Source organism: Ipomoea nil, unplaced genomic scaffold, assembly GCF_001879475.1.
Source record: "Ipomoea nil cultivar Tokyo-kokei standard unplaced genomic scaffold, Asagao_1.1 scaffold1421, whole genome shotgun sequence".
Taxonomy (NCBI): domain Eukaryota; kingdom Viridiplantae; phylum Streptophyta; class Magnoliopsida; order Solanales; family Convolvulaceae; genus Ipomoea; species Ipomoea nil.
In genome coordinates this window covers 7895773-7915390 of record NW_017617849.1, presented here as the reverse complement: position 1 = coordinate 7915390, position 19618 = coordinate 7895773, and the positions used below count along the sequence as shown (strand labels likewise).

At 38.1% G+C, this 19618-nt stretch overlaps 4 protein-coding genes across 4 annotated transcripts; 1 reads left to right on the top strand and 3 right to left on the bottom strand.

The window, feature by feature from the left end:
* Positions 1–18: 18 nt before the first annotated feature.
* Positions 19–2031, bottom strand: LOC109188379 (small nuclear ribonucleoprotein E-like). The gene is made up of 6 exons (XM_019339028.1): positions 1834–2031; positions 1689–1715; positions 1529–1591; positions 610–688; positions 457–502; positions 19–346 (listed from the first exon to the last, which is right to left on the bottom strand). Exons 1-6 carry the CDS (start codon positions 1873–1875, stop codon positions 337–339), a joined length of 267 nt encoding a protein of 88 aa, XP_019194573.1. The 5' UTR covers positions 1876–2031; the 3' UTR covers positions 19–336.
* A 3287-nt stretch (positions 2032–5318) lies between these two features.
* Positions 5319–9673, top strand: LOC109187519 (receptor-like protein kinase). Its single transcript, XM_019337736.1, has 3 exons — positions 5319–8851; positions 8945–9376; positions 9529–9673. The coding sequence occupies exons 1-2, from the start codon at positions 5887–5889 to the stop codon at positions 9307–9309; spliced, it is 3330 nt and encodes a 1109-aa protein (XP_019193281.1). The 5' UTR covers positions 5319–5886; the 3' UTR covers positions 9310–9376; positions 9529–9673.
* On the bottom strand, positions 9670–13395 carry LOC109187445 (glutamate receptor 2.7-like). Its single transcript, XM_019337633.1, has 6 exons — positions 12826–13395; positions 12326–12649; positions 11343–12109; positions 10948–11260; positions 10443–10849; positions 9670–10224 (listed from the first exon to the last, which is right to left on the bottom strand). The coding sequence occupies exons 1-6, from the start codon at positions 13097–13099 to the stop codon at positions 9670–9672; spliced, it is 2640 nt and encodes an 879-aa protein (XP_019193178.1). The 5' UTR covers positions 13100–13395.
* A 1685-nt stretch (positions 13396–15080) lies between these two features.
* On the bottom strand, positions 15081–18831 carry LOC109187523 (glutamate receptor 2.8-like). Its single transcript, XM_019337741.1, has 5 exons — positions 18541–18831; positions 16838–18192; positions 16432–16744; positions 15951–16354; positions 15081–15785 (listed from the first exon to the last, which is right to left on the bottom strand). Exons 1-5 carry the CDS (start codon positions 18782–18784, stop codon positions 15264–15266), a joined length of 2838 nt encoding a protein of 945 aa, XP_019193286.1. The 5' UTR covers positions 18785–18831; the 3' UTR covers positions 15081–15263.
* Positions 18832–19618: the final 787 nt, after the last annotated feature.

Below are 19618 nucleotides of genomic sequence, written 5' to 3'. Positions count from 1 at the left end.
TTTTCATGCATCTTGAACTTGCAAAGGAAAAGACTCTAGTAAAACAGGCAACAGGGTTGATTTTGTAAACAATTCATGGGCTCCAACTTGGTTGATATAATAGAGGTAAATGGTAAACTTCAGTTCAAACCATGCATCATTTTGTGGCTAAGTATACAACAACTGGAACAAGATCAATGAAAATGCTACACATCAAAGATAGAACTCTGGCATCTCATATACTACTCAATCCCTAGAATACATTGGTTATAATAGTTGGAAGTTCAAAGGATTTCCAAGCGACCGATAATATGCATTTGAAATATGCTGCTGAGATCCAAATCGCCATCCACGATGTTACTTCCCCCTGTAAAAATGAGAAATCAGAGTCAGTATGTACAGTAGGAGCTAGCTGGTGCAGTTTGTGTAAGATAACTTGTTTCTAGTGAGTCAAAAGAAGATACAGCAATTACATACGTGTTCATCATCAGGGTGATATTGTCCCCTTTTAGAAGAATGCGACCTGCACAAAAGCTTAAAAACATCAGCGAAGTACAACAGAGTTGCAGGATTCCTCTTCTTCCATTGTTGAGGAATAAGGTTTGATAGGAAAGGGGTTTTGGTACCCACCCAATTGCTTTCTGCTATTCTTCTTTACATTGACTTCCTCAGCATCATCCAAAACCAAATTCATGTACTCATCAAACCCCTAACCAAAAGAAACATATTGAGTATATTTTGTCAGCCAACACACATATGCTTACAACCTAAGAGAGAATTAAATACGGCAGGGGGTAAAAAGCAATACGAAGAAAGGTCAAGAAAATGAAACATTAGAAATTGGGCTAAGTTCTACCAAACATTGCCAAAATTTCACTGTTCATTAGACAAAACCCCTGCTGCTACATGGAGTTATGCACATGCAGTGATGTGAACACAACCATCCAGCTAATATCATTATCTACAACTACATATATAGAGATTATACTTTCATGGAGAATCCAATAATTCAAAATGAGCAGGAGATGTCTAGATAAGTTTTTTTAAAAAATGCACAAGTTACCCAATTCCTACACAAAATTTTCCCTACGAAATAAGACGTGTGCAATGCTGGGACCTATTGAGATAAAATAGTAATTAAAAAAAAAAACAGCTTACCCAAAACAAATGAATTCCATTTACAACTCCTGAGCTATTCAGGAACCATTTTAATGTTTAATATTCATTTCATTAACAAATCACACAAAAGAAACACTGTTTTTATCTAAGCAACATTTTTTTCCTTGTAAAGATATCAATCTCCCTAGAAACTAATCAGGTACCTCAATGGTTAGACATACAAAAATCAATACTTAGTGGCTTCAATGCATATGTATGCCTATAAACTCACCACTCTTCAAAACACAACTAACTCAATGCATTAAATCCACAAGATTGAGTTTTCAACATAAACACTCCAAATATATATCCACTACTACTACTGCTGTCTGCTGAGTAAACAAGTAGTCAAAAATTGAACTAATTCATCCAGTTACATATAAAAGCTTACAATAATGCGGCCTTCAATCCTCAGATCCTTCTGCTCAAAAAGCCAAATCTGAATTCGAGCTTTCTGCATTCATTTCCAGCATGGTAAGCAACAGATATAGTCACATAACAGGTTATAAAATCATGTAGTTATCTCGGACAGAGGATCAAGAGGAACTTACACTCTGAAGAAACCTGAATATCAGATTCTACAAGAAACCAACAGAAAACATAAAGACACCTTAATCAGCGACAATTTTAGCTCAAAATGGGGGAGGGGAGGAATCGGAAAAAAACAAAATAAAAGCGAGAGAAAAGGAGAAGTACAATGGGCTGGGTCATAATCCTCTGAACTTTCGTGCTCGCCATGGCTGCTGCTTGTTCTCTGCTACTGAAAATCTCGCTTCTATTCCTTCTTCCCTGAGTCGCAAGAGAGCAGCAAAACCCTAACTGGCGAAGTGTTTGTTAAAAGCCCTACGGTCACTGATACGCACTGCTATTCTACACTTACAGCTGCTAACCCCCGAGGATACAAGTTGGGCTGGGCTTAATAAATACGTAACTGGGCCTATCCGGTCCATTATCTACCTTTATTATATTTGGGCTTTATAATGTAATGTCTAGTCCATATCACTTTTTAAAATTTCTTAGAAAAATGGTCAAATAGGCCATTGAAATTTATAACTTATAAAAAAATGTAATTAGACCCATAAACTTAAAAAAATGTAATTAAACACTTGAACTTATCAAAATGAGTCAAATAAGTTCTGTTTATTAGTAACCGCCAGTAAAATTATCTCCGTTGATCGCCATGATCGCCATTTAAAAAAAAAAAAAAAAATCAATCGCCGATGGCCTTCTCCACTGAAAAAGAAAATTAGTCGGTCGTCTTCATTTTTAAGTAGTATACGTATTAAAAATGAACTTTTAGTATACTAAAAACAAGTATGTATGTAAGTGATCTACATTGTTAGAATCCACCTATATTTTTTAAAAAGGTTGGTCAGTGAGTAGAACATAATTCTTGTATTATAAAGTTAAATGTTTGATTCTTATTAATACTTTCTCAATTGATCTAAGCCCGTTACATAGTGAGTTATTATACATGTAAATAATTTATATAGTACAATTTCGTGCACACTCTCAGATAGTAGCTGCTCTTGTCAAAAAAAAAGTGTGTTAAATGTTTGTCTTGAAGTGGAGAACAATATACAAATTGAACTCTATTATTCCTCTATGCTACCTAATTGTGCATTAGCAACAAATGCTGTTTGCTAATGCGCTTTGGACAATGACTTTGTTGGACAAAAATAAAGTCGTGTGAAACATACATCATTAATTAATGTAATATTTTGGAATTAGTTATGATGAACATAAGGTTGATGTTGACTATGTGAGAAATATGACCCCATTTCACACCCTAAGTCTTTTAAATCCTTCGAATTAAACATAAGCACAATTTATTTTCTGGCTTTAAAAAATAGTCAATAACCTTGTAATCTACTGGCACGAAGTGTCTCTTTCAAATAAAGGATCTATTAATTTTTTGTGATTCAGTAAGTTGAGAAAGTAGTTATGAACATATATTACATTATAAGTTTAATTCAAATGTAATGATTTTTAGTATTTAAAAGTAGTAATTTTTCTTGATAATAACGTTGCTAAATAAACAAAACCGAATATATTCCGTGCAAATAGATTATATTTAATTCTCTCACTAATACTTTTGATTAAATTGAACTCATAATCATCATAAAATATCATAAACATATATCTTAAAATAAAATAAAAAAAATCATTGGACCAACTTCAGCTACTATACTGCACATATTTAATTGTGGAAGGTGCAAAGAGTGGGCACTATACTTGATTGTGTGTTGTTCTGGCATCCATGACACCAAGCTTTTAATATCTCCATTGTCTGATCAGATCTGCCATGGTTTCTCAATGTGAAAGCTTGACTCTTTACTAGCAAAGTTGCAGGCTGCAGCTGCTCAAGGAGACACATATATAATTGTGCATGTGACCCCCTCAACCAGCTTATTGCTTTTTGGCTATTCTGGGTGGTATCATAGTTAGCTTATCAGCAAATTTTAATTTATTTGACTTGGTTAAACAATTAATATGAGTGTTTGATTAATTAATTTTTTGTAACAGTTTATTGTTTCAAAACGCTAAAATTCAATAAGCTGCTCAAAGTAACTTAATTAAATATTAACTAATTTATCAAATATCTCTCTAGAACTGCTAAGTTAGCACTTAGCAGGGCATTATGTATGGTTTTCAGTGATCTGACATTGATGGAGTGTGATTAACATATAATAATGCGAAGGTTGTTAGGAAGCCATTATTAATTAATTTACGCTAATTACGGACCTTAATTAATTACCTAGTAGGACATGTCGTCGCTATTATTAAACTAGCAAAGTTTAGGACTTTAGGGACAACGTAAATACGTAATCATGATTGAATTAGGTTAGTTTTAATATACTGTTTAATCAAAACAGAAGACTGAAAAGGGCCAATCTAAACACATGATTGACTTTTTCATTTCACATTAGGTTAGTTTTAATATACTGTTTAATACATAGTCAACAACGTTGGATTAGAAAAAAATAATGATAGAGTTAGTTTATTTAGTTAAAAGTATAATGGACTCTACCATATTTTTGTTTGTTTGTTTTTGTTTTTTGACATACACAAGGCAAGTGAAACAATACAAAAAAGAAAAGGCTACAAAAATTTAGACATAGGCCTTACAACATCGATTGGCAGAGCATCCCTATTAATTAGTGTTTTCTTGATTTTTTCATCACAAAAAATCAATAGTAAGTTGTTATCTAATGGGAGAGAAATGTTATTGCTATGTTTTTTCTTTTTTCTTGCAAAATAATTTTTTTGGTGAGATCCACTTTTTGATGCGTGTGTAGTAGCTTTCGCGCTCAGTAGACACGTGCAGTGCACACGCCAGTTAAGCACGTAAATAACCATTTTTTGTCATATATATATATATTTTTTCCTTTTCTCTTCTCACTTCATCCTCTCTCTTACATGACCTGCAAAAAACACCACAAAAAACACAACAAATAAAGTTGCTTTTAGCATAAGACATATGACTATCTAGTTAATTATAATTATCAGTAAAGTGTCTGCATAAGCAGTTCAATTAGTCACAGAAATAAAGTTTGGGAAGAATGATTATCAGTAAAATGACTTAAAACTTACGTTGCGAGAGTGATCTTGTTCGTTGGACATATCAGTAAAATGACTGGACACCCCGACAATGGTCTATCTTCGCAGGTATTGTAGCACAAATTTATCATATTTTGTTAATAATTTGCACTGAGTAAACTATACTCAGCCACCTCATAACCACTATTTGAGGTTCATGATCCCCTTATTTCACGGTTAATAATCGACAATCATTATTTTAAAGTATGCATTGGGTAAATTCTACTCAGTCACCTCGTAACTATTAATTGAGGCTCGTGATCTTGTGTTTGATAACCCGCAATCATTATTTGAGTGGTAATCACTGCTTGAGGCCTGTGATCTTCTGTCATTTTTGCAGGGAGTCAATTCAAGGCTGACTCACCGTTACCGGAATACCGGTTACGCCCGTCGGCGTCGGGCCGTTGTAGTGTGGAAAGGAGGAGGGTCAACGCACAGTCTTAAAGCATCTGACGTGTCCGGTGGGTGCTCAGAAGTGACAAGATATCTGTCGCGACAGAGACCGCGTTAATGTTTTCTTTCTGTAATCCTTAAAATAATAAACCGTATTGATACTCAGATTATAATACTGCATTAATCAAACGAAAGAACATCATGATCTTCTTCCTTCACCGCATCAAGCCCTGTTCACACTTCTTCCCACTCCCATTATTCCAAGAACCATCCGACAAAATGAAGCTCAGAGCTTTATATTCCTCCGATCCCACTCGTGTTCTTCTTGATCAGGGTATCCTTGCCCACTGTCTACTTTCTTCCCTATTATTCCTTCCCCCTTCTGCTTTTCACTCTTCTGTCTGTTCAATCACTCAAAATTGAGTCTTGGTGTTGGTTCCTTACATTCTCTAATGTAGTCTTGATGAAGAGAAGCTTTTGATACCCCTCTGGTATTATTCTTGATTTTCAATAGTTGAATCTTTTGCAGATGCTTATTTTGCTTCCTTCTGGTAATATGCAGCCTCAAAGTTGAGTCTTTTCACAATTTTTTTTTTTTTTTTTTAAACTCTTTTTGGTAGTCTACTTCATCAATCTTTGCTGCTTTTACTTATTTTGTTTCCTTCTGGTAATCTGCAACCTCAAAGTTGAGTATTTTCACAAAAATTTACTCTTTTTGGTAGTCTTGCACCCTCTGGGTGGGTAGTCAGTACTAACATGAAGGTTGCTGTGAACACATTCTTGTTGTTTTTGTGCTCCACTTCATCAATCTATGCTGCTTTTGCTTTGAATTCTGATGGAGCAGCTCTGCTCTCACTCACTAGACATTGGACTTCAATCCCTTCTGACATAACCCAGAGCTGGAATGCTTCAGATTCCACTCCTTGTTCATGGCTGGGAGTAGAATGTGACAGGAGACAATTTGTTGATACTCTGAACCTCTCCTCCTATGGAATCTCAGGCGAATTCGGGCCCGAAATCTCGCATTTGAAGCATTTGAAGAAGGTTGTTCTCAGTGGCAATGGTTTCTTTGGCTCAATTCCTTCCCAGCTAGGCAATTGCAGTCTTCTTGAACACATAGATCTGTCCTCCAACAGCTTTACTGGTAATATCCCTGACACCCTTGGAGCTTTGCAGAATTTAAGGAACTTAAGCCTGTTCTTTAATTCTCTGATTGGCCCATTTCCTGAGTCTTTACTTTCAATTCCACATTTAGAAACTGTTTATTTCACTGGCAATGGTCTTAATGGTTCAATCCCTTCAAATATTGGAAACATGAGTGAGCTTACAACTCTGTGGCTTGATGATAATCAATTTTCAGGGCCAGTGCCTTCATCCTTAGGAAACATTACCACCCTGCAAGAACTTTATTTGAATGATAACAATCTTGTTGGAACCTTGCCTGTCACTTTAAATAATCTCGAGAACCTTGTTTACTTAGATGTAAGGAATAACAGTTTAGTGGGAGCTATTCCTTTGGACTTTGTTAGTTGCAAACAGATTGACACGATTAGCTTGTCCAACAACCAATTCACGGGAGGACTCCCACCTGGTTTGGGAAATTGCACTAGCTTAAGGGAATTCGGTGCCTTTTCTTGTGCCTTGAGTGGTCCTATACCTTCCTGTTTTGGCCAACTCACTAAGTTAGACACTCTTTACCTTGCTGGAAACCATTTTTCGGGAAGAATACCACCCGAGCTAGGCAAGTGCAAGTCCATGATTGATTTGCAACTTCAACAAAATCAACTTGAGGGTGAAATTCCGGGTGAACTAGGGATGCTCAGTCAATTGCAATATCTCCATCTATATACCAACAATTTATCTGGTGAAGTTCCACTCAGCATTTGGAAAATTCAAAGCCTCCAAAGTCTTCAGTTGTACCAAAACAATCTCTCCGGGGAGCTACCTGTTGATATGACCGAGCTAAAGCAACTAGTGAGCCTTGCCTTATATGAAAACCATTTTACTGGAGTTATTCCTCAAGATTTGGGGGCTAACAGCAGTTTAGAGGTTCTAGATTTGACCAGAAACATGTTCACAGGTCATATTCCACCGAACCTATGCTCCCAAAAGAAACTGAAGAGACTGCTCTTGGGTTATAACTATCTGGAAGGTAGTGTTCCTTCTGATTTGGGGGGCTGTTCCACTTTGGAAAGGCTAATTCTCGAAGAGAATAACCTCAGAGGTGGCCTCCCAGATTTTGTTGAGAAGCAAAATCTTCTGTTCTTTGATCTTAGTGGCAATAACTTCACTGGACCGATACCTCCAAGCTTAGGAAACCTAAAAAATGTTACTGCCATTTACTTGTCATCGAATCAGCTCTCAGGGAGTATCCCACCCGAGCTTGGTAGCCTTGTGAAACTTGAACATTTGAACCTTTCTCACAACATCCTTAAAGGTATACTTCCATCTGAACTGTCGAACTGTCATAAACTGTCAGAACTTGATGCGAGTCACAATTTGTTGAATGGCTCTATTCCATCCACTTTAGGAAGCTTGACAGAACTGACCAAATTGAGTCTCGGTGAGAACAGTTTCTCAGGAGGTATTCCAACTTCATTGTTCCAATCCAATAAGCTCTTAAATCTGCAGCTCGGTGGAAATTTACTAGCTGGAGATATTCCACCAGTGGGAGCTTTGCAGGCACTGAGGTCATTAAATTTGAGCAGTAACAAACTGAATGGTCAACTCCCTATAGATCTAGGGAAATTAAAGATGCTAGAGGAATTGGATGTATCTCACAACAATCTATCTGGTACGTTGAGAGTTTTGTCTACAATCCAATCATTGACATTCATCAACATTTCTCACAATCTGTTTTCTGGCCCCGTACCACCTTCATTGACCAAGTTCTTGAACTCATCTCCCACTTCATTTTCCGGGAACTCTGACCTTTGTATTAACTGCCCTGCTGATGGCTTAGCTTGCCCGGAGAGCAGCATTTTGCGACCATGTAATATGCAATCCAACACTGGGAAGGGTGGCCTTAGTACTTTGGGAATAGCAATGATAGTTCTTGGGGCATTGTTATTTATCATCTGTCTATTCCTTTTCTCTGCTTTCCTGTTTCTACATTGCAAAAAATCAGTACAAGAAATAGCAATTTCTGCTCAAGAGGGTGATGGTTCCTTGCTCAATAAAGTATTGGAAGCTACAGAGAATCTAAATGATAAGTATGTTATTGGGAAGGGAGCACATGGAACAATATACAAGGCCACATTAAGTCCAGATAAAGTGTATGCTGTGAAAAAGCTTGTGTTTACTGGGATCAAGAATGGAAGTGTAAGCATGGTTCGGGAAATTGAAACAATTGGGAAAGTCAGGCACCGGAATCTTATTAAACTGGAAGAGTTTTGGCTGAGAAAGGAGTATGGACTAATTCTATACACTTATATGGAAAATGGCAGCCTTCATGATATCCTCCATGAGACAAATCCTCCTAAGCCGTTAGATTGGAGCACACGTCATAATATTGCTGTAGGGACTGCCCATGGACTTGCGTATCTCCATTTTGACTGTGATCCTGCCATTGTGCATCGAGATATTAAACCGATGAATATCCTGTTAGACTCTGATCTCGAGCCTCACATTTCAGACTTTGGCATTGCCAAGCTTCTGGATCAGTCTGCTACTTCAATCCCGTCCAACACAGTTCAAGGGACAATCGGCTATATGGCTCCAGGTAATCTTTATTATTCATGCAATCATAAGACTCCTGTAAAAAAATCATAGCATTGCATTAGAAAATTCCTAATGGTATTATTTTTTTTTACAGAAAATGCATTCACTACTGTGAAGAGCAGAGAGTCAGATGTATACAGTTATGGGGTCGTTCTGTTGGAATTGATAACTCGTAAGAAGGCCTTGGATCCTTCGTTCAATGGTGAAACCGATATTGTTGGCTGGGTTAGGTCGGTTTGGACACAAACTGGAGAAATTCAGAAGATAGTGGATCCGAGCCTTTTGGATGAATTGATAGATTCCAGCGTGATGGAACAAGTAACTGAAGCGCTTTCACTGGCTTTGAGGTGTGCAGAGAAGGAGGTGGACAAAAGACCCACAATGAGAGATGTAGTGAAGCAACTAACACGCTGGAGCATACGCTCCTATTCGTCGAGTGTTAGAAACAAGTCTAAGTAGATATCTTGCAGTCTTTGTAGGCTTGTAGCAATTAGCTCAAATGTAATGTGGTGGGTTGCAAATCAGCTTAGGCTTTTTGTTGAGATGGAGCATATGCTTCAATTTGGTATCAGAGCCAGACCAAAGGTTATACGTGAGGGGGCATGTTGAGCATATAACCATTAATGTGCAATTCAACTATCAGCTTAGGCTTTTAGTTGAGATGGAACACATGCTTCAATTACCTCAACCCACATTACCAATTTATCTAACAACGGTCTAATGATATCGGGGTGTTAAACAACCCAGATATTCATGATTGCATGTACAAACACTGTTTACAATTATATGTACCAGCTGATTTGCATAGGAAAAACATTATCAATGTTGTGGCTGATCATTAGCAACCTGATGCTGTGAGCTTGAGTTAGCGTTTCCAGGCTCATCGGTGTTCCCTTCCAGTGCACCGGGTGAAGAAGGTCTACTGCAGGGAGGATTTCTGGGCAGATTGCTCATTTCAATGGAGTGTGAAGAAGTAAATTCACTGTCATCACCTTCTGGTTCTTGGGGGTTTTTTGCCCTTTCAAGTTTATGAGAAGATAAATCTCTCTGGTCAAAGTGTCTGCCTATTGCCTGTATTTTGAGCCAAATTGTAGTTCTGGAACTCAAAGTTTCTTGAATGAAATCTTTGTTCTTGTACACATATGTGGCTATGAAAACCAGGAGGCACAGCCCTGTAACTCCCCCAAAGATGCCAAACAACACTTCGAAACTTTGCAGTGCCACAACCGTCGAGGCTGAAGTTTTCTCGGGTCCTGTACACACTTCATCGCTTCTCACCCACTGTCTTGTGGTATCTAAAATGTTGCCTTCTTCTGTTAACTTGATGATGGCACGAGAGACGTCGGCTACTAAAGGAGAACCCTTTGGGAAAACCTGGGGATTTTGACAGAAGGTATGAATGAGGAGGAGAAAAGTCAGAAAATCAGTGTTGCAAAAATCAGGCCTAGGCGCTAGGCGGTCAGCCACCTAGGCGCTCTAGGCGCCGATTAATCGCTCTAGACGCCCTAGGCGGTCCCCAGGCGCCTAGCGATTTTTTCAACCTTGCAGAAAACACAAAGTAACAGTAAAATCTTGGGAAGAATGATGCTTACATAGGCAAATCCAGTAGTGTGATATGTCTGACCAACTTTCATGTACTTGCCACAGTTCTTGGATAGGAAGAGATTGGAATAAGGAACCACATCAAGAAATGCTGAGATTCTGGGAAGTTTGGTTCCACCTGATAAGGCATCCTTGTAGTCTTCTGGGTATCTGTAAGTCCTAATCTTGGATTTCTCAAATCCCATTTCTATCAACAGATTGAATATGAATGAGCCATTGAAACAGCCAACATAATCTCCCTTCTTAATCAACTCCTTCACATCTTTGGTTGCAGGTCGCAGCTTTTGAGCTGTTAACATGGATGATAAGCTCGCGGTGTAAGTTGAGTTCAAGATAAGCACAACAAACATCCACAACACCACAACCAGCCTGCCCAAGTTGCTCACAATTCTCTCCCCTACACGAGATACATGTAACCAACCGTTCATAAGCAACGGGTATTTCTAAAACAGAAGATAAAACCGATAGAAATGGGAAAAAAAAAAAAAGGATTACTGTGTGCAAATGTTATTGTTGAGAAGGGAAAATAAAACATCATCCCAACATGTTGAGAAGGGGGTCCCCGGAAAGCAGAGCTTATCCTGTGTTCAAGAATCCAGATAGCCACACCAGTGAAAACGAAAAGCAGTATACTTGTCAGCCATAGTTCTTTCTTCAAAGGCTTCAGGAAAGTCCAGGAGCCACTCTCATCTTCATATGTGATTGGCACTATACTGACCACTCCACCATCATCAAATGGCAAAGTGAAGTCCACGTACTGTGATCGATTTGCTGTGATTGTTATATCCCCTATGGCACCATCGTATTTCTGAAGCAATGATTTTGTTGGAGAAAATCAGGATTTAGCTAGGAATAAGAATAAAAATCCTTAACAATATAGTAGAATTTACCTGAGAATACACATCATATATAAGATCATTGTAAGTCCCAGGACATGAACCATCCGGTTTCTCATAGGGAACAAGATCATATGGCACAGAATAAGGTAAAGAAGCCATGACTTTACTGAAAACATCAATGTAATATCCACCAAATCTGAAGGAATTGGTTTGAGCATCTCTTACAACATTAATATACTCTGCAAAACCAGGCCTTGCAGCAAGAGCAATTTTTAGTCTTTTACCCTTTGCTGGAATTTCCCATCCCCTGGGTACTACTGTTGATTCACCTGGCCACACGACATCTTTTAAAGTCGCGTAGGTTCCACTAGTAATTCCAAGATCTGGGTTCCAGATCGCGACCTCTGTTTCTCCATCTTCGACCATATTAAGTATCTGATATGATGAAGGCTTCAGCCTTCCATCTTTAAGTGAAAAATTCCCCGCAAGCCCTTCAAAGTGTGTGTTCTGTATTGCTTTGAGAAGTTTAGGACCTGTCAATGAGATGTCGATATGAAATGGGTCTGAAGAATTGAGATCAGCTGAACTGTTTGAAACCATTGGAGGTTCCTTACTTCCCACTCTCTCGGCAGCCATAGCCAGTGCCCACATAGTATCATATGCCCAGATACCAAAAATGCTCATAACCTCAGCCTCTTTGAATTCATAACTATCCTTGAGGAACTCCCTTTTCAACCCCGCTACAAAAGATTCGAGTCTTTTAGTTTTGGGAATCAGTGGCTTTACACCCAATACACCCTGCATGGCTTTCCTGACATCTGAATTCATCAAATAGAACAAATCTGTTAGTCCACTGGTGATGATCCATGCATAGCCATCACTCATCATTCCAATTTTCTTGGCTTCAGAGAAGAGCTTGGCACCAAGAGAATGTGACATGTGCACCACAAATACCCTTGTCTGTGATGCCACCAGTTTATATAGCTCTTTGAGTATAAAATCATCAGTGGCAGAAAGGGGAATGACACTTCTACCTGAAACACGAGCATTTATGCTTTGGAGTTCATTTGACAGGTAATGAACAATTCCATTACCATACTCAGAATCCTCGCATATAATCACAACCTGACTCCACTTGAAAGCTTTAACTATGGCAGCAACAGCAGCAACCTCCATGTCATCACTTTGGGCTGTTTGAATAAAATAAGGAGTCCGATGATGAAGTGAAGGGTTCGTTGCAGAAAAAGAAATGATAGGGACTCGAGCTCTGTCTCCAAGATCGCTCACAAAGCTGGCTTGTGCAGATTTCTGAGGACCAATTATTGCATCGGCCTTCATCTCTTTCAACAAATGGAGACCTATGCAGACAACAGAAATGGGAAGTGAATGGAGGCACAAAAATGTTATTAAACCATAAATTGCTGAGTCATTGTGTTCTTTCTCATCTAATCATTGGGTGTATCCTGATACTTGTCTAATCAAGAATTAACATAAAAATATATGCAGCAAAAACAAAGAAGACAGTGCAAAATACTGGCAGCAGCAGCATCAATGACATTTTCCTTGGAGTCTCTGACATGAAGATCAAGCCTTGTCTTATATTTGCTATGAACAGAATAAAAGTCGGAAAGAGCCATGTACAAGCAGGCCATTCCTCTACGCCCTAAATCTGTATCCAAATCCAGAACCACGCCTACTTGAAAGGTCACTGAGCTGTTGCCAAAGTTTTCTTGTGCATTGCTGCACCAAGGAATGGGAAGCTGACCTAAAACAAGAAGAAGCAGAAACGATAAAATGGAAAACTTCATTTCCTCTGGTAAACAAATTTCTAAAACTAGTTGAATTTCACCATTGTGCTACTGCATTGCAATTATTAGGCTGGTAGAAAATTCATACGGAGTAATATATATATAGGGGAGGTCAATGGATAAAGGAAAAAAAGACAATGCCATGAAACTTCCTGGTTATTGGGATTGCCTAGAACAGGTAAAAGTCTATTAAATATTCTCTTCACATATCTGTCATTTTCCATATCAAGTAGCAAACCACAATAAGTTAAATCATCTTACTAAAAGTCATAATCAAAACATAACATTGTCAACATACCTGTGCAAATCACTAAGTCTACAAAAGGCGCGTTGAATTGGAGATGATGACAGTGACTGAGGCCTGCAGCATATACAAACGAAATGAAAGCTACAGGATGGCTTCAATACATACATGTTGTTATCTAACTACAATTTTCATTTAAAAAAAGAAAAAAAAAAAGAAAAAAGAAAAAAGAAAATTGGGGGCAACCCAGCCAGTTGGCCAATCTGCTGACTTATTAACTATGCTTCGAGTGATAGTTTAACTTCAGAAAAGGGAGATAAAGAAGAGATTGTCACCAGACAAATTCAATATATATTCTTCAGTGTCATCCTTCAAATACATAGGTAGCTAGTTGTATATATAGGACCATAGAAACTATCCACTACCCCACTACTTGTATAATTACATATTAAAGGCCTAAAATAGTGGTTATCCTACTATACAACAACAACAACAACAACAACAACAATAATAATAATAATAATAACTGCAGCAACACCATGGGTGTATCATTTCCGCGCCCATTAAAATAACCTTGTCCTCAAGGTGATAATTAACACAATATCTCCAAGGCGACGATATAGCGTGGATTGCATCTGCACTTTCTACCGGCATGATGCTCCATTTATTTTGTAGGCTTTGCAAATTCACTGGTGTAACTCTCTGTGTTGTTGTTGAAAGCTCTCCATATATGCATGTGAATCTTTAATGTACCATTGCATGTTGCCCATTTTTATTTTTTATTTTTGCCTCAAGCATGAAAATAATTTTTCCAGGTTGATGCTCTCAATGAAAGCACCAATTGATACAACCCTAAGGTCGTATGGATTGGTCTTCTTCAAGTCAAGAGCTAAACTTCATAAATTAGGGGGAGAAGAGACATGAATGTGCCTCGAGTGGCAGTCCAACTCCAAATGACTATGCTTCAAGAGATAATCTAACTCCAGAAAAGGGAGATAAAGAAGAGATTGCCACCATACAAATTCAATATATAATCTTCGGTGTCATCCTTTAAATACATAGGTAGCTCTATATATACAGAATCGTAGAAACTATCCACTATTTCACTACTTGTATAATTACCTATTAAAAACCTAAAATAGTGGTTATCCCGCTATACAACAAGAACAAGAACAAGAATAACAACAACAACATGGGTGTATCATTTCCCCTTTGTCTTCTTCAAAAGAATAGTAATATGCCAAACATTACATCACGCGACAGCCATGATACAATACATAAGACAAATCTAAACCAAGAAGTAAACCTGAGAAAACCAAACGCATGAACAGCTGAACATAAAGACAAAGAGTAAACTGCTATCAACTTTCCTGTGTTATGGCATTATTGTAGTGGCCAGTGGGTGTAAACATTGGGAGCTAAACCCAATGTGTATCTTCCTTCTCTCAGAAGCCTTGTCGCAGTAGTGTTTAGCAGAAGTAGATGCACGCTGCAGGCATCAGCTCTATGCGAATATTAAATATATGGGAGAAGCGCAGATAAGTTTTCATTTTGTCAGAATCGATGAACTGCCCAGGACTACATTTTGCAAGGAAACTCCAGCCAAGTTAGCCTTTGGTGGATTTACCTCTTTTAGTCCTTTGTCTAGTCACACCAAAAAAAAAAAAACAAAAAAAAAAAAACAATGGCCTAATTACAATTTAGTGTGCAATTGAGTGGCCCAACAACATCACCTAAATATCTAAATAACTTGTTAAAAAGAAAAAAACTTTACAAGAATGTAACCTATTGTATCGTCATTTGACATTGTAATTGTGACGATGCAAGGTTTTTCTTGATCTAAAGTATATACGGTGATTTCACTTTCCCTTTTTGTGTCTAAAAAGAAACTATATAACAAAATAAGATGAAGTAAAAGAGTCATATTGATGCATGTCGAGCAACTGACCCTAGGTTCAAGCCCATGCTCACATTGCCACTGTTCTGTTCTTCCATATTCAAGGGCACTAGAGCACTGGAATTAGAAGAAATTCTTGATAGTTCATGTGATGAAGAACCAACTTCACCACCTTCTGCATCTGGGATTTTGTCTTTGGGATCACCAGAGGTGTCTCTTTGATCAAAATGTCTGCATATTGCTACAATCTTTGACCAAACAGTAGTTTGAGAATCCAAGATTGTCTGCAGACATGTTTTGTTCTGGTAGACATAGCTGACTAGGAAAACTAGGAGGCAGGATCCTGTTATGCCCCCAGTGATGGCAAAAAGTCCACTGAAACACTGTAATGTCACACTTATTGAGCCCAGTCTGCTGTCCGGGCCTGTACATGCTGCATCATTTATGAGACCTTGATTCCCAATCTCCAAAATCTTTCCATTTTCTGTCAGCTGAATCACTGCCCTTGATACATCTGCAACTAGTGGAGACCCTCTAGGGAAAACCTGAGATTTTTTTATTTTTTTTCAAAAGTCACAAACATAAAGAAAGAATCAGTAAGTAATAGTGACACTGAAGTAATTGAAGGATGTGTTCCGTGTCAACTAAAAACTTGAGACGTGCACATTTGAGTATTATATGGTGAGCAAAAGTGATGAGAGAACACTTACAAAAGCGAATCCATCAGTGCGGTAAGTAGGCCCAATGGTGTATTTGCTGCAGTATTTGGATAGGAAGAGCTTGCAATAAGGAGCCACATCAAAAAACGCTGATATCCCGCCTCTTTTGCTTCCCCTAGACAATGCATCATGCACATCTTCTGGATTTTTATATGTCTTGATCTTGGATTCTTGAAATCCTTTTTCCTTCAAGAGGTCTGTAAGGAAAGAGCCTTCTTGACAGCCAACAAAGTCTCCATTCTTGATTAGTTGGTTCACATCTTTGATGGCTGGTTTAAGACGTTGTACTGTTAAACTTGATGACAAGCTGGCTGTATAAGTTGAGTTCAGAATGAGCACAACAAACATCCAAACCACCACAACAAGCCGGGCCAAATTACTCATGATTCTCTCTCCTGCAACAGGAGTGGCTGAGTTAGTTGGTATGAAAGCAGCAAGGTTTTGAGAAATGGAAAGAAGAAAGACTACTTACTATGTGCAAATACTAGCGTCGAGAAGGGAAAGTAGAGGATCATGCCAACGTGTTGAGAAGGAGGACCTCGGAAGGCAGAGCTAACTCTATGTTCAAGAATCCAGACAGCCATGCCAGTGAAAATGAAGAACACTATGCTGGTTAGCCAAAGTTCTTTGGTTAGGGGCTTCAAAAAGGTCCATATGTTGTCCACATCCTCGTATGCTACTGGGACTATACCCAACACCCCTCCTTCTGCAAAGGGCAGTGTGAAGTCTGCATGCTTCGATCTGTTGGCTGTGATTGTTATATCCCCAACTGCAGCATCAAAGTTCTGATCACACAACATACAACTAATCATCAGAAATTGGTGAAAATGAAATACAAAAATTTGGTTATGATAGTAAAGGGATATCGTGAAGTTTACCTGAAGGAATACTTGGTATACTAGATCATTGTATGTTCCTGCACTTGAGCCATCGGGTTTCTCAAAGGGAACGAACTCATAGTGAACAGCATATTGCAACGCTGACATGACAGAATTGAAGACATCAATGTAGTATCCGCTAACTTGGGTTTTGTTGAGTTCCTTGTCCCTTTCCAATCTCACAAAGTCTGTAAAACCAGACTTCACTGGCACTCCAATTCTTAGCTTCTTACCTGCAACTGGGACTTCCCATCCCCTGGGAACAACATTTGACCCTCCTGGCCATAGGACCTTACTCTTGAAGATTTCTCTTGATGAAGAATAAAAATTAGTGCCATTCATTTTCAAATTGATTCCTCGTGAAGGTGTCCAGATTGCCACCTCTCTTTCCACATTTCCTACCACATTAAGTATTTGAAATGACGACACTTGTCTCTTTCCATCAGCAAGCTGAAACTTCCCAGAAATCCCTTCAAATCTTGTGCCCAATATTGCTTGCAGAAGCTCGGGACCTGATTCTGAGACTCCAACAGCAAATGGATCTGATGAACTGTCTGCAATTCTCTTGTCTAGAACTTCTTTACCCTCTCTGCCTCTTCCTACTTTCTCTGCAGACTCAGCTAATGCCCATAAACTGTCATATGCCCACAGGCCGAAAACACTCAAATCTGCTTGTCTAAAGACTGGATGATCAAATCTTTTAGTCTTATCATTGAGGAGTTCCCTTTTCAACCTCATTTCAAATGAGTCAAGTGTTTTAGTCTTGGGAATCAAAGGCTTTAACCCCAAGACCCCTTGCATTGCTTCTACAACATTCGAGTCCATCATATACATTACATCCATCAGTGTTTGCGTAATTATCCAAGCATATCCCTCATTCATCATCCCAATTTCCTTGGCTTTCAGAAAGAGCCTGGCTCCAAGATCAGTATTTGTTTGCACCACAAACACCCTTGTCTGCATTGTCATCATCTTGTACAGTTCTTTGAGCAAAAAATCAGATGATGCCGAAACAGGAAGTAGGCTCTTGTAGGAGATGCGAACATTTATTTCTTGGAATGCATTAGACAAGTAAGGAACAATGCCATGGCCAAACTCAGAGTCTTCAAATATAAGAACAACCTGACTCCACTTGAAGGATTCCACTATGGCTGCAATGGCACCAGCCTGAGCATCATCACTTAGGCCTGTTTGAATGAAGTAAGGGGAGCGAGGGCGAAGGGAAGGACTGGTTGCAGAGAAAGAGATTACAGGGACTTTTGCTTTGTCTCCAAGATCCATCAAAAAGTTTGCTTGTGCAGATTTTTGAGGTCCAATTATTGCATCAACCTTTACATCTTTCAGTAACTCCAGACCTGTTTTTATATGCCAAGAAAAAAAAAAAAAAAACCATGATGATAAGTGTCATTAAGTTACACTATATTAATGGAAAATGGAAATCATTGGAAAGGTCAAACTAACCTAATATGTATATATATACTCCAGAAAAGGAAAACAGATAGGAGTATCTGTATTATTTGGAACTAGAGAAAAAGACACAACTTACAGAAAAGCCATTTAATGAAAACCAATCATTTCAGATACAAGTTGACCATGGGTTTTATAAGAGTCTTAAGTCATAAATATGATGTAAAATGAGAACATATCCACTGAATGGATATAAACATGCAGAGATGATTTAGACAGTTTGCAGAAACTAGTACCAGAAAACGCAGCGTTGAGAGTTTGTTCTTTTGAGTCTCTAAAATGGAGGATCAACCTGGTTGAGTAGTTGGAATGAAGTGAGTAGAAATCAGAAAGTGCAATTGACAGGAAGTTACTCCCTATTTTTCCTATCATTGAATCTGAATCAAGAATCACCCCAACTTGGAGTTCCTTTTGAGCAGTGCAGAAGAGCGGATAATGCAGGAAATGGAAAAAAAATATGAGGACCAAGAACAGTTTCATTTCCTTTCCTTTTGGAAGTTTGGAATTGATGATAGTTGATGCAGCTAACAATATACATATACATATGAGACTATTCTTTTCTATAAATATACATATACATATATTTTAATACTTCCAAGCTTATTTTATTTCAGTTGAACTGGTAAAAGTCAAAGCTGCCTGTCATCTTGATTTCTAAAGTCTAATACACCTAATTCAAACTAGACTAGAAGAAAGAGACTGGAGAGCTGCCAATTCATTTATAATAAGTAATTTCTAATTCTGTTAGTCTTACACTGTAACACCATTCAACTATTCAAAGTGCACAACTAATTGATTCAATGATATCATCTCAAGTATGCTCTCAAGATATTGTGCAGTGGTTTAAATTTGAGGGAGTTCTCCGCCTAATGGATTAATTTTTGCGATTATCACTCAAGGTTGATAATATCTCCGCAAAATGTAGTTTTTTGCATAATGAGAATGTCTACAATGCCGATTGCCAGCACAATTTTGGTCAAAAAAAAAAATAATAATAAAAATCTTCGCCTACATTCTACAAACAATTGTAAACAATATGGTCAGGAAACTACTGTTGTACTCGATTAACAATACCCACTTTTTCAATGGAGAATCACAAGACTCTAACAGTAAGAACTTTTGACTATATACAACAATATCACCTAGATTCCTAGTTGCTAAATAACTTATTAAAAAAACACTACTTTACAAGAATGCAACCTATTGCATGGTCATTTGACATTTTGAGTGCGATGATGCATGAGTTTTTCAATGATCTAAAGTATATGGTGATTTCACTTTACCTTTTCGTGTTGAAAAAAACATATAATAAAA